General features: G+C 40.6%; 1 protein-coding gene across 8 annotated transcripts in view; it reads right to left on the bottom strand.

Annotated features, from left to right (window-relative positions):
• Positions 1-1,765: 1,765 nt before the first annotated feature.
• LOC124258647 (EF-hand calcium-binding domain-containing protein 7-like) overlaps positions 1,766-14,113 on the bottom strand; it is a 55,216-nt gene continuing 42,868 nt past the window's right edge. For all 8 annotated transcript variants that reach the window (XM_046692753.1, XM_046692960.1, XM_046692823.1 and 5 more), the window contains 8 exons: positions 13,946-14,049; positions 13,177-13,337; positions 12,711-12,844; positions 11,983-12,131; positions 4,873-4,992; positions 4,523-4,612; positions 4,002-4,109; positions 1,766-3,617 (listed from right to left, as the gene is read on the bottom strand). In XM_046692753.1, coding sequence (XP_046548709.1) covers positions 3,543-3,617; positions 4,002-4,109; positions 4,523-4,612; positions 4,873-4,992; positions 11,983-12,131; positions 12,711-12,844; positions 13,177-13,337; positions 13,946-14,049 — 941 coding nt within the window. In that variant the 3' untranslated portion in view covers positions 1,766-3,542. The remainder of the gene's footprint in view (positions 3,618-4,001; positions 4,110-4,522; positions 4,613-4,872; positions 4,993-11,982; positions 12,132-12,710; positions 12,845-13,176; positions 13,338-13,945; positions 14,050-14,113) is intronic.

The following is a 14,113-nucleotide window of genomic DNA, read 5'->3' as shown; positions in this document are numbered from 1 at the left end:
GTAAGTGCAATACTATTGAATACAACATTAAGCTGCATTCCACCTCTGACAAACAACTGACTTGGTTGTTTACAGATGCACCCATCTATTAGGGCCGCAAGAATCCACTAGAGGCAAATATGATCACGAATATTTGATAACAAATATGAATATTGGGAAATGAATGCAATGACAAGTCAACAGTTAATGTAATTATCCAGTACACTGAGTAACATTATTACAAAATATATATATTATTTTACATAATCTTACAATGCTGACAGTTAATTTATCAAGACAATGATCAGTGACCACATTACTCTCAAAGAGTGAGTGAGTTTAGTTTTACGGCCGCACCCAGCAATATTCCAGCTATATGGTGGTGGTCTGTAAATAATTGAGTCTGGACCAGACAATACAGTGATCAACAGCATGAGCATCGATCTGTGCAATTGGGAACCAATGACGTGTCAACCACGTCAGCAAGCCTGACCACCCGAGCCCGTTAGTCGCCTCTTACGACAAGCATGGGTTACTGAAGGTTCATTCTAACCCGGACCTTCACGGGTATACTCTCAAAGAAATGAGTGTAGTCATCTGCCTTGAATACTTTCCATTTTGCAAATCATGTTTTGACAAATAATACCCAAACTCATGTTAATACACTCCGTTTATACAAATTCATGAATATTTGATTCTAAAGATCACGAATATCGAACAGAATTCATGAAGGGATAAGGTTCAATTCACCAAATGCGCGAGTGAATCGTAACAACACTATCATCTATAAACAGAAGCTTGCAGTTAACCTAGTTCTCATAGCATGGACCACCTTCTTCATGTTAGTCTTTGGACAAGCATAAGGTACAAGGACAGTCTGACCAGGAAGAGTTATAGGGAACATTTCCTTGTTTTACTCAGGAGACTCCTGTGATCATAGTGTGTCAGCTTTATGTGTTACAAGAGCCCAGAATGATGCATGTCTATGATGTACGATGCTATCAAACCTTATTAGAAAATAATTAGACAAACCAGTTATCAAAAAACTATCGCAGAACTTGAAAGGCACATCAGTCTCTGGTAGCCCTGTATCAGATGACTTCATATTTACATCCCATTTCTGGTGTACCCCGCCATGATATTGCTGGAATATTGCTAAATGCGGTGTAAAACCATACTCACTCACTCGCTCATATAAAATAACACAAACACAACTTTTCATGATTTTAAATTTTATTACTTATATTATTTATTATCCAGCAACAAGAAAAACTAGAACATACAGTGGACACAGAAGTGAAACAATTTATGCTGTAGATTACATCCCTGTATTTTTAATTATTCTTGTTGCATACTATCACAGACATGATGTAAAATGGAATGGATGTTGTAGAAATAGTCATTAAATATCCTTCTAAAGTTATGACATTGGACAAAACTGGTTTTGCTTTTTGAAAGTTATAAATATCAAAGGTAACCTTGAAAATGGTAGAGGATTGGAAATATTTTCACATTTCACATACAATATACTCGATTCAGCAAAGTGTTAAGTTTCCTGATGATCTGAAATTATTTCTCATAAGGCAAAACAAATTTTATTTCTTGTTTTACAGATTTTTTACCCAAGAAAACCTAAAGGCAGGAGGGGAAAAAGATATTTATAAATCACCAGTCAAAGTAATATTCCTTTTAAATACTAAAAGTATTTTACTTTTGGCAATTTACATTCTAAAAAAAACTTTTCTTGTAAGTTTACATTTTTGGCAAATAAATACATTAGGATTTTATTTTTTGAGTGGGGAAAATTAATTTCTTTTCTTTTTTTTCTTATTCCTGCAAAAATACAACCGGCGGATCTGTAAAACAAGAAATAAAATTGGTCTGGCCTAAGAAAACAATGCAAAGGTATATAGTTTTGCCCTTATCACACTGTTCCCAAACAATTAAAATATACCACATGGTTTTGATTATGCACCAGTTCACACTGTATAAAAACTGAGGCCACAAAGGTCTCTGATGTATGACAACACACTATCTGAATTGGTGAACCATTTATTACAGCATTCCTCTGGGTTCATTGACCTCAAGCTATAGAATCTTATGTCATTGGCGGATCCAGAGGGGGGGGTTCGAACCCACCCCCCACCCCCTTTGAAAATGACTTAAGACCACATTGAAGATTTTTTTGCGTTGGCAGAGCCAATGGGGGGTTGAGGGATCCTGGATCCGCCCATGTATGTACAATATATTTTGCAGTTGGTGTAAGTTTGCTAAGTATAAATATATTATTCTGGACGGAAAATAACAGAAGGTAACAAAAAGTGTAAGCACGACAGGTAAAATATAATGAAATTTGCACATTCATTGTTTTATAAGATCCCATTTACCCAAAACATTGCCAATAACAATGTAATATTTCAATTTCAACATATTGCAGAAAAGGTCCTCCTGTCAACCCCACTGAAAAGGCACACTAATTCCTAATTCACACAAATGTCAGTATATTCTTACATCTGTTTGAGAAGTATTACAAGTCTGTTGAGATGAGGGTGAAATAATATGTGTGATTTCTATCTGGCTGCTCACCTAAACATACACTACTGTGCAGACATTCAAACAATAAGTTACTACAGATCTCTGAGCTGCCTAATTAAGTACTAGCATCCAGATTATGATTTTGTGTCTCACAAAGACCACACTTTAGAGAAGTCACCTCACATCCAGACACTGGATTGTATCATTAGCAGATGTCGAGTAAACAGTGACGGAGTTGAACATGGAGATTTTTTCTGGGTTACATCTTCTTTTTATTCTTGAATAAAAAGAAGATGTAACCCACAAAAATCTGTATGTTCATCAAATAGCATCTTCTAAAATGCCAATCAAGCATCTAGTGAGAGTTGTTCTTTTAAAAATCTGTCCCACACAATGGAACTTAGAACACCATAAAATGATAAATTAATTACTGAATTTTTGCTCTCATTCATCCCACCATCAAACACCCCACCCACATCTGTTATTGGTTCCAAATAAATTAATTACTGAATTTTTGCCCTCATCCACCCCATAATCAAACACCCCACCCACATCTTTTATTGTTTCTAAGTAATCACAAAGAAAAGCACTGTGTGTTCCTTCATTTCTTTACTTGATGAAGTACACAATATGTGAACACAACATTAAAGTTTCATCTACTAACATCAGTCCACAGTAATCGTACATAAGATGCCTTGTTTGTCCCCAACAAAAATACATAAACAATGAAAAGTCTCCTTAGGATTTACAGAAAATATGGATAAAATCTAATAAATGGTTAAATGCGGCCTCATTTATGATATTTAGAGTCACAAAAACACAATGTGGTGTGTGGTGTGAATGCTGTATCAGTAAACAGTGATCCAAATTAAGGGGGTCAAGGGTCCTTGATGTTTGCTGCTGCTGCGTCAGAATCTGGGGATCTTCGTACTTTTATTATGACATCTGTGTTACTAAAAGGGCCCTTGACTTCCATGCTTAATTTTAAACACTGTCACACACATGCTCCATTTGTAGGCAGTGTCATATTATCTGATAATGATCTCCTGACAGCGGACAATCCATTCTGCCTTCTCGTCTCGTGGTATCAAGTGGTGACCGATCTGGTGAAACAAAAAAGAGGCATATAACCACAGGTGTTCACATCATAGTCATGTACATACCATTGGGAGATCTAGCCCTGATTAATTTAGACAGCATTGTTTTCTCTGGAGCAGATTGAGTCCTGAATTTAAGAAACAACTATTGAGATATATCCTTAAATAGCAGTCCCCCTAGTAAAATCTTATTTAGAACAGGCACTGTTGGGAAATAACATATAGAAATAAATCAGAACCTGGTCTACTTGAGAAATGATAAACAACAGATATAAGCCAGTGCAAACCTTGGGAAGGTTGTAACATTCAAATTCTAAAGAAACTGAGAAACGTGACATGGTTTAAACCTTCCTAGTGAAACACCCATTAGCTAGGTCACAGGTCACCTACCATAGTCGTGTTGGATGGCACGGTCAGAGTGTAGTTCAGGTCTCGCTGGTTGCTGACGACATTCTTACTTCTACTGCAGTCCAGTTGGATCCTAATCTTGCTGTAAGACTATGGTGATAAACAAACAAAACCATATCAGGTATAGATCTGCAGCTGGTTTCAAGTGTATCATTTTCAAAAATGTGCCCTTTAAATTTAAGTACGCAAGCAAGAGTGAGTGAGTGAGATTAGTTTTAAGCCGCTTTTGGCAATATCCTCATTTCAGGGAACTTACTTTAACTTTGCTCATGTAATTTTAATTAAATATCTTGTCATAAATATTGTAATGGTGATATTACCATCAATATTCATAAAAGAAAATTGGCAACCTGTATAGGTAGATAACTTGGATATAATTCAACATAACATCAGCTACCACTGATTGCATAATGTATTGTAAAAAAATGAAGATGAACATGAACACTGAAGTTTAAATACCAAACTTTCATTTGGACACTGAGGTAGAAGATGGTAGGACTTACTTGGTTCTCCACAAGGACTGTTGCTCTGGCATCACCTATGTAAGTATAGACGCTGAGGTCTTTCATGCCCTTCACTTTGGACGCTTCACTCTAGAACCAATAGAGCAAGTGTTATAGAATCCACATCACACAACCACTTCCTAATTCATCACCCAGTTAGTTTATACACACAAGCTTGACTATCAATACAAAGTTTTTGGCTTCTTTTTCATACAGGTAGATGAAATAGGAAGAAATACTCATTTGTTTCCTGTAACCATGGTAAACTTTGTTATGCAAGAGCAATCTGACGCTGACTTCGGGTGCCATAATTTGTGTTGGGTATCTGTAAAAAATGCCAGATGCTGTACCTTGGCTATGACAGTATCACAGACTGCATCCTCCATCACAGCCTGGGTCTCTAGCCCCACCACCTCCAGACTGGCATCACGACAGTCCTCAGTGTAGACGTCCAGCTTGAAGGGACAGGCCTGTGGACAGGATCACATGTATCATACAACATTGGCAGCCTAATTCCTACATCACAGGTAGAAATGCATTCTCTTTTGTGCCAAAAGACACTCATGAAGATGTTTAGGTGTGCCCTTTGGAATTTACATGAGGTGCCATTGAGAAGACATACATTAGATCTATTTTCAAACTCAACAAACATCCCCTTTCATGTTATATCATGTAGCCAAACATTAGAGTTAGCCCCTTCCTCAACAAAAGGAACAATAACACCATTTTCAATGTCTGAAATCCCTAGGTTTCTTTTATGAATACCAAAATGTATTTTATGTCCATAACAATTTTATCCTGTTTGTTCAGCTTTCTAGAGAAGTTATCACAGGTTTTTCACATCTTGAAGAATAATTGTGTTGAAAAAGATATTGTTTCTGCCACTGACATCATTTTAACAGAGTTCTTCCGGTTGTTAGTGGGCCTTTAAGACTTAAAAAGTCATCAGTTTCAAACTCTGGAAATATGAAATTTTTAGAGTAAAATTAATATTTTTATACTTATCCTGACTCATGCTTATTTGCTTGTCTTCTTCTTCTGGTGAACCTAGTGGAACACTTGTATCTCCCAATTGAAGTTCCCTTCAATAAAAAATCACTCATTAGTACTCACCACGAGTTACCTCCCTTCTGCAAGCGCGGGAACAAGGGCGCCACCCAAGCCCATGTGCCTCACTCTCTCCTTTTTTGTTTTGAGCCCAAGACTTTATTTTTCCCGAGAAATCCAAACTGTTAAGTGGGGAGGACGGGAGGGCTTACCTCATGAGTCAAGATAAGTATAAAAATATTAATTTTACTCTAAAAATTTCATATTTTTTCTTATCCTGACTCATGCTTATTTGCTTGTAGAATCCTACGGATTAGGAGGTGGGATTATATATACTTTGGATTTTACTAATTAGTGATTTGAACTGAGATGATTGTAAAACCCTATGGGAACTTCATGAAGGCACTGAACTGAATTCCTGCTGTTAATTTAACAGCTGCCTTTTAAAAGAAGGTTATTACAATTTACTGAATATAATAAAAGTATATAGAACATTAATTAAGCTAAAGCCATTAATGTGATAGTATAAACTGTTGATAGTTTATAATGAATACTTTTATAAGAACCAAAGTAGTAAGCTTACAATATGGATATATATAAGCTATAACATAATTGTGCTTAAAGTATAATGATAACTTAAGCTGTATAATAGTAACCAACTACTGAGAGTTTGATACTAATACATGTTATGAAATGAACATATGACCGAGCTTAAGGATAGAAACTTAAGCTGAACATATATATAATAGTAGAAACTCGTAAGAGTTGTAGGTATATATATATTATGATATAGAATCATAGTACTGAGCTTAAGATAATATTTTAACTTAAGCAAAAATATATATAGATAGCATGTAGCTATTAGTACTGTTATCAGATAAGTATAAAATCAACAAGATAGACTTATCTTCTCCGTGGAACTGTCAACTGTTGAGCGAGGACCATGGGACCGAAATGGTGGATACCTGAGACGTCCTTGGTGGTGATATCTCTCAGATAGTGGTTGGCAAACACCATATCGGATCTCCAAAAACATCCCTCCATAATGGTATTCAATGAGCAATTTCCATGTAAAGCCAAAGTTGAAGCTAGTGCTCTAATTTCGTGAGGATTAGCAGCACTTGGAGGGTCCAGTCCAGCTGCCTTGTAGGCTCTTAGTATGACAGTTCTGATCCAAATAGAAATGGTAGTGCGCGACACTTTTGTCTGTGAGGCGGTAGATATAGGGATAAACAATCTTTTGAATTTCCCTCTACTTTGCTTGGATCTTTGGAGATATATTTTCAGTGCACGTACAGGGCAAAGTGATAAGTCCATCGTATCCTGCGGTCCAAGTATGGATGAGAGAGAGCTGGGACATGGAACAACCTGTCTGGTTGACCTGGTAGTTGATTTTTAAGCTATAAAATCCCAGCTTAAGTCCCAGATGAGCGATGTTATGAATATCATCAAATCGTGTTCTCTCGTAATCCAAAGCGTGAATTTCAGACATCCTGGCGGCAGTGGCTAACGCTAGCAGGAATAAGGTTTTGTGGGTCAATGATTGAAATGACGCAGATAACAATGGCTCGTAAGCCTCACTTGTGAGGTGTTGAAGTACAACATTTAGATCCCAGGCTGGCGCTTGAAACTTCCGTTTCTGGTCTTCCAATCGAAAGGCACGTAACAAAGCGAGTAACTCCGGTGTTTTAGTCAATTTGACGCCCGTTCTCATAGTTATGACTGAACTTATGGCTGCAAGATAAGTGGACAGTGTAGATCCTTTTAGATTCTTAGTTTGACGTAGGAAACATAAGAAATCTGCCACTTGAGGATGTGTAGCAAATCTGGCTGAAAATCCTTTCTTAGCCGCATAATTGACAAATCTGAGCCATTTGTCATCGTACAAGTTATGAGTAGAGTTACGTAGTGCAAGCGTGACCGCCTTAGCCGCTCTGGTGGAATAACCTCTCTTATTCAAACATGCCTTGATACAATCCACACGTGAAGTCGGAATGCTTCTGGAAACCACGTTCTCGCTGGCCAGTAAGGCGAGACCAAAATGAGATCGAGGCTCTTCGTTTGACTGATTTTTAGCAAGACTTGTGGGATTAACGCAGGAGGCGGGAAAGCGTACGCGTTTAGTCCCTCCCACGATATGCTTAGTGCGTCCGTTGCCCAGGCTAATGGATCTGGCACTGGCGATACGAAGGTTGTCAGTTGATTGTTGAATCGGGTGGCAAATAGGTCTATCAGAGGAGATCCTATTTCCATGATTATCTGATTGAATATCTCTGTGTGGAGCATCCATTCTGTCGGCGCGACGGTTGGTGCGGCCGAGAGAAGCGTCTGCTAACACATTCTTTGCTCCTGGAATGTGGCAGGCTTTGATACGTATGTTTAGACTGTCGACTAATTCGAACAGTCTGAAACATCGAGTGAGTAGATTCAGTGATCTTGTTGACCCTTGTTTGTTCACATAAAACGCCACTGTTGAGTTGTCTGTGTGAATCATTAACTGAGCGCGCTCTGTAACAGGTTGCTCCAGTGACCTATGGCATTTATGACTGCTTGCATCTCTAGCAGATTTATGTGACATAAGCTCTCTTGAATGCTCCATAGGCCTGACGCTGTCCTGCCGGTAAGGTGGGCTCCCCAACCTTTTAGTGACGCGTCCACGTAGAGATGTGTTTTCGATTCCGGCTCTACTAAGGAGACGCCTGCGCAAACATTCAATCTCTTGGTCCACCAGAGTAGATCTGGTTTGACGTAATCTGGTAGACTGAACGGTAGAGGGTCCTCGAGATGGGCATTGATGAGGACTTGTAATGGACGCAATTGAAGCTTGCCTCTGAGTGTCAAGTCTTGAGCTGATGTGAGTAGTCCCAGTAGACTCTGCCACTGTCGTAGTGGTAACGGAGAGAGTAGGGCTTGGGGGATCAGTTGTTGTATCTTGATCCATCTGTCCTCCGGGACTGCCATACGATTCTGAGCTGTAAGGAATCGTATACCTAGAAACTGCAGATCCTGCGTGGGCTCTAGGTCCGACTTGAGTAGATTTACTAACCAGCCTAACTGCATTAGTAGCTTGATTGTTAAGTTCAGCTGTAGTCTGAGACGCTGTGGATCTAGATCCACCTGTATACCGTCGTCTAGGTAAAATGCATTCCGCAGTCCTTGACGATGTAGGTATGAGACAATAGGCTTGGTTACTCTTGTGAATACCCATGGGGCCGAAGTGATTCCGAAGGGAAGTACTTTCCATTGGTAGTGTATGCCGTCTAGCATAAACCTCAGATATTTCCTTGAACTGGGATGAATCGGAATGTGTAGGTATGCGTCCTGCAGATCTATACTTACCATGTAATCTAGTGGACGAATCAGATGACGGAGTTGAGGTAAATGTATCATGCGAAACGCTGGTGGTTTGCATAGAAATTCTCTGTTGAATGTGCTATGTTGTAAATGAGACGATACGTCTCTTTGGAATTCTTTTTCGGCACTAGGAAAACTGGGGAGTAGAAACCTGGTATGATGTTTCACTGATCGAGAACTTCTAAGGCCTGTTTGTTTAGTAGAGACTGAACTGTTTCTCTTAACATCGGTAGTTGTGCCAGATGAACGTTGAACCCTGGTGGGTTGACTGTTAACGGAGGCTTGGCCTTGAGTTGTAGACGATATCCGTACTGAAGGATGTTGGATACATACGGATCTTGAAGTATTCCCCAGTTTTCCCAGTGTAGTTGTAGACGTCCACCCACTTGAGAAGGTTGTACTGGGACGACTGGGGGTGGAAGACTCCAGTCGTTCCGAACCTGACTTTCATCGTTTAAATCCACGGGCACCTCTGGATGATCTGCCTCTAGCTGATCCTCCTCTGAACTTGTTGTACGGGCGACGAAAAGAATCCTTGGGATTATTAGCGGCCGCTAATTTCTTATCCCGTGCTCTCTGTAGCCCTGAAAACTTAGACTTACCCGAGTACCTCTGTGCTGATTGTATAAAGACTTTTGCTAACGTATCCATCGATCTAATCATGAGTACTTCTCTAGAATCTTTAGATACTTCCTTGGAAACCTTGTTAATGTTGCCACCAAACAGTAAAGGTGAAGACCATGGAGCTGTGTACAGGGGCTCTGTGAATTGTTTATTCCAAGAGCAGGAGGCTAGTAATCCTTGCCGACGTGTCATGGTAGTAGTTTCAGTAAGTGCTGAAAGATGGTCTGTAAGGAATTGTTGATCTTTTCTCTGCATAAGTAGAGCTGAATAGATCATCTGTCCTCCTCATCCGTAGAGTTCTTGAACTTAGTGATGAGAGTCTCGTTAATAGTCCTAGATCTATTAAGTCCGAAGAACATCCTTCTGGAAATGGTATCTAACTGGGCCATCTTGTGATCGTCTACCCTATAACTTCTGGACGTGGAATCACTGATAAGTTTAAAGTTTTCATCAATCTCCTGAGTCTTGAAAAAGGGCTCCATATTATGTCCATAAAAACTCTTGGCATTGAAGAACGGTAAATGGGTAGGATGGGTTTTAGTAGATTTGGAGTAGGCTGTATCCAGTTTAGCAGGAACGGCTGCGATAGGATCCATAGGAGGCACGGTGATATGATCTACATCATCATCTTTCATCAGGTAAGTTTGGGCTGCATCCTCGTTCTTAGAAGGGGAGGCCAGTTGTAATTCGTTTACCATCCAATACCTTATCTCAGCCTCTGAGAAAATGATACCATCGTCCTCCTCTGACGTATGGTCGTATGTCGGAGTCCTCGATCTGTAAGAAGATCTATGTGAGGACTGAGGAGAACGGACTGACGAGTGGCTAGTGTATGTAGACCTTGGAGAAGACATCCTTCGCGGAGACTGTGGGCTTCGTGAACGGTGATAGCCGCAGAGCGCTCTGGACTTCTCGAACGTTGAGGGTTACTTCTGAGCGCCTTCTAGGCGATGTAGAACCACTTAGCCTTCGCGTCCCCACGCGAATGTCTGGAGTCAGTGTCCGATCCGACATATGAGCGCTTGCTTTGAGAACGCCCTTCGTGCATGACAAGGTGCGTGCTCGGCGAAGCGCTCCTTCTCCGCGAAGCCTCCTGCAAAAGGTGAGGCTCTAGCTCCTTCGCGGAGGCGGCCTGGGATACCTTATGCAAAGAGCTCACTCCGGGCAGGGTTGCCCTTCGCGGAGGCGCGTCTATGGGCTCAGAGGCCCTACACGAAGCCAAGGCGGGCTCTGAGGCCCTGTATGACTTAATATGGGGTGGGCTCTGAGGCCCGTGGCTCTGAGGCCTCTGTAAGCTGTAGCGGTCTTCCATCACCCTGATTATCTGGTTGATCAAGTCGTCTGAAGCGGTCTGCTTTGATGAGGGATGTCTCTCTGCAGAGGTGACGGGACCCTCAGATAAAATTTCTGGTGATAGTGTCGGCATGTCCGGTTGTGTGTTCATCTGCGCTGAGGTGACAGTTGCAGAAACGGGCCGTTTCTTGTGGCGAACTTCTGGAATGATAATTGGCATATCATCATCATATATAATGCTAATTCTGTAACTGGTAAGATATCAGAGGCAAAATTATTAGATTTTGTTGACTTCCCTTTAGATGAAGGTGTAGATCTTGGTGTACGCAGTGTACGAGATGATACGGCTGGTTTCCTCAACTTGGACTGAGAAGACGGCAGCTCTTGAGATGCAGGTCGCTTCTTGGACATAGCGGACTGCGTCCCACGCTTATCCGCCGAGGGAAACTCAGGCATGCCACCAGCCGGTGGCGTGTCCTTAATCAACAGTTGACAAGGAACATTAATTTGCGATCTATTAGCCATGTTTGAAATCTGTTTACGAGATTTATCTGCCTTCCGTCTATAAACGGAACATAAATATTTGTCAAAGGCAGAGATTGGTAAATTGATACACAATTTACAACGAGAAATCAAAGGAACATGGAGTAATGCAACTAGGGCATTTTAAATGTGGATCGGTATCAGAATAACGTAGTTTACAATCTGTGCTAATTTTCATTAATGTAGCCTACTGAACAATCACGGCGAAGCGTGAATAAACAGCAGAAACACAATTAATAATCAATGCAAATTGAATAAATATACTAGTAATACCTCTATACTAACGTATAAGAGGAACTAACTAAATATAAATAAAGGATATAGTGTGTTGGGAGACACAGGCGCTCTCACGTCCAGCTCACTGGGCGAAGAAGGAGAGAGTGAGGCACATGGGCTTCGGTGGCGCCCTCGTTCCCGCGCTTACAGAAGGGAGGTAACTCGTGGTGAGTACTAATGAGTGATTCTTTATTGAAGGGAACTTCAATTGGGAGATACAAGTGTTCCACTAGGTTCGCCAGAAGAAGAAGACAAGCAAATAAGCATGAGTCAGGATAAGAAAAAATAATGTTTTTTGTTGTTTTGGAGCATGTAAATCGTACCTGCGTTAACACAAGACTCTTATTGAAGCCCATGCTGGTCAGAGTAACCCAGAGGTCATCTGTGTCTCCATCATTGTCTTCAGCTTCCATCTGGTTGAGGTGGATGAATCCAGTCTTTGTGATCTCGCCTCTTTCCAGTTCTATGTTGCCTAGAATGTATCATCAACAGGTGCTCTCATTTCAAGATTATGAAGTACATGACATGTTCTGAAGTGGTCGTATGGTTTAACATTTTCAACAATTCATACAACCCATGAAGATCCGGGTTAGAATTGATCTTCAGTAACCCATGCTTGTCGTAAGAGGCGACTAATGGGATCAGTGGTCAGGCTCGCTTACATGTCATCGTATCCCAATTGCATAGACTGATGTTCATGCTGTTATTCACTGGACTGTCTGATTCAGACTCGATTATTTACAGACCGCTGCCATATAGCTGGATCGACAATCAATCAATCAATAACAATTCATACAATTACATGATCACTCTCAATATCAAGTACAAGTGTATCTCATTCACACACACAGCCCCTGCAAGCCACAACATAACACACCCTTACTCCCCAGCTTGACTAGCTCTCTCACTCACACAGCTAGCCATGCAGCCATTCAGAAACCCACTCATTCACCCTACCCACCCTCTGCATCACCCATGCATCTACATGACCACTCAAACACCCCATCCTCACTCACCCCCTGGCACCCATCTATATAATGCATCTACTCACCCTCAACCACATCCCACTCATCATCAGCGACTTCTTCTCCGCTGGTGCGGATGTTGTACCAGTTGAAGTCCTCTCGACTCAACAGACCATTCCCGTCCAAGTCAGCCATGTCAAATATATCCTCCAGGGCTTTCCTACAGTGATTTCTCGTATTAACATTTGCTTGAAATGATCAGTTTATGTGACCAAGTGTTTCAGTTTAAGTGTTAATTCTGTACATTATGCTTCGCACTTTTACAGTAACATGTATATAAAATATGTACTTAATTAGTTGTAATTTAAATTATTATTTTTGAAATCTTAAACAATTTTCATAACATTTTCTGAAAGAGTCTTTTATCAAGGTTAGTCAAATCCATAAACAGAATACTCTGTTGCTTAAGTTCATGTCTGCATGTAATATCAGACAATTGACCTTTCAAAAATATCATCATCATCATCATCATCATCAAAACGATTTTCTTACTTGAATTGCTTAGAGAGCACAATCTTATCGTCCTTGTCCTGTTTGATGAGCTTCACCTCCTTCGTCTCCCTGCCAGAGCTGCGCTCATAAAGTCGGCAGCCAGTTGTGAAAGGAACCAGCTTGTATTTCCCTGCAGGTAGGTCACACCGCACACAGTATCTCTGAATGATACCACAAAACAGGTGGTTTGTTTGATAAACTTAGACAACCTTTCATAAAAATTATCCAGGTTTTGGTACCAAGACTAAACAAGAGTATAAAATGTAGCTTTCTAGAATCTGAAGTATCCTTACTTACAAGGTCATATGTGAAATTAGTAATATTTCAAATTATTTCCAATACAGTACCATCCTCAGGCATGAGAGTAACAAGTTATGTACTTCTACATTGTTGTCTTTGTTGATAGCATCATGGATCCCAAGATATTTGACAAAACATTATGTAAAACATAGGTAACAAGAATGGTGATTACTATTGCACTTACAGTGAAAGGCATTCATGTGTGAGTGGCTGCTTGTACTAGCCCAAACTATTGCCTATATACCCCAATGAGATACCAACTTTGAGCCAGTCAGTCCTTGTTTAAATCCCTTATAGCTGAGTGTAAGGCAGGGCAAGAACAAGTACCATCTTATAACTCTTTAACCTCCATCCTTCCACTCTCCAGGCAGACAATCTATCCACTAGACCACAGAGGCAGTCATTTGAGTCTACAGATCCTGACTCCTATGCACCAGTGAAACAAGATCCAGAGATGCCATGAACTCACCCCCTTGCTGTCTCGCTGTTCTGTAAAGGTGACCACTTTGTGGCTGCTGCTGCCTTCACGCAGGACGTAGACGGCAGTGTCCACAGGGCCATCATCAGTGAAGCCTAGGGGAGACAAGGTCAGCAATATTGTTTAGTTGATGTTTTTACAGTACTGTCAGCAATATGC

This window comes from Haliotis rubra, unplaced genomic scaffold, assembly GCF_003918875.1.
Source record: "Haliotis rubra isolate DU_JTF1 unplaced genomic scaffold, ASM391887v1 Scf10, whole genome shotgun sequence".
Lineage (NCBI taxonomy): Eukaryota > Metazoa > Mollusca > Gastropoda > Lepetellida > Haliotidae > Haliotis > Haliotis rubra.
This window is presented reverse-complemented; position numbering and strand designations above follow the sequence as displayed.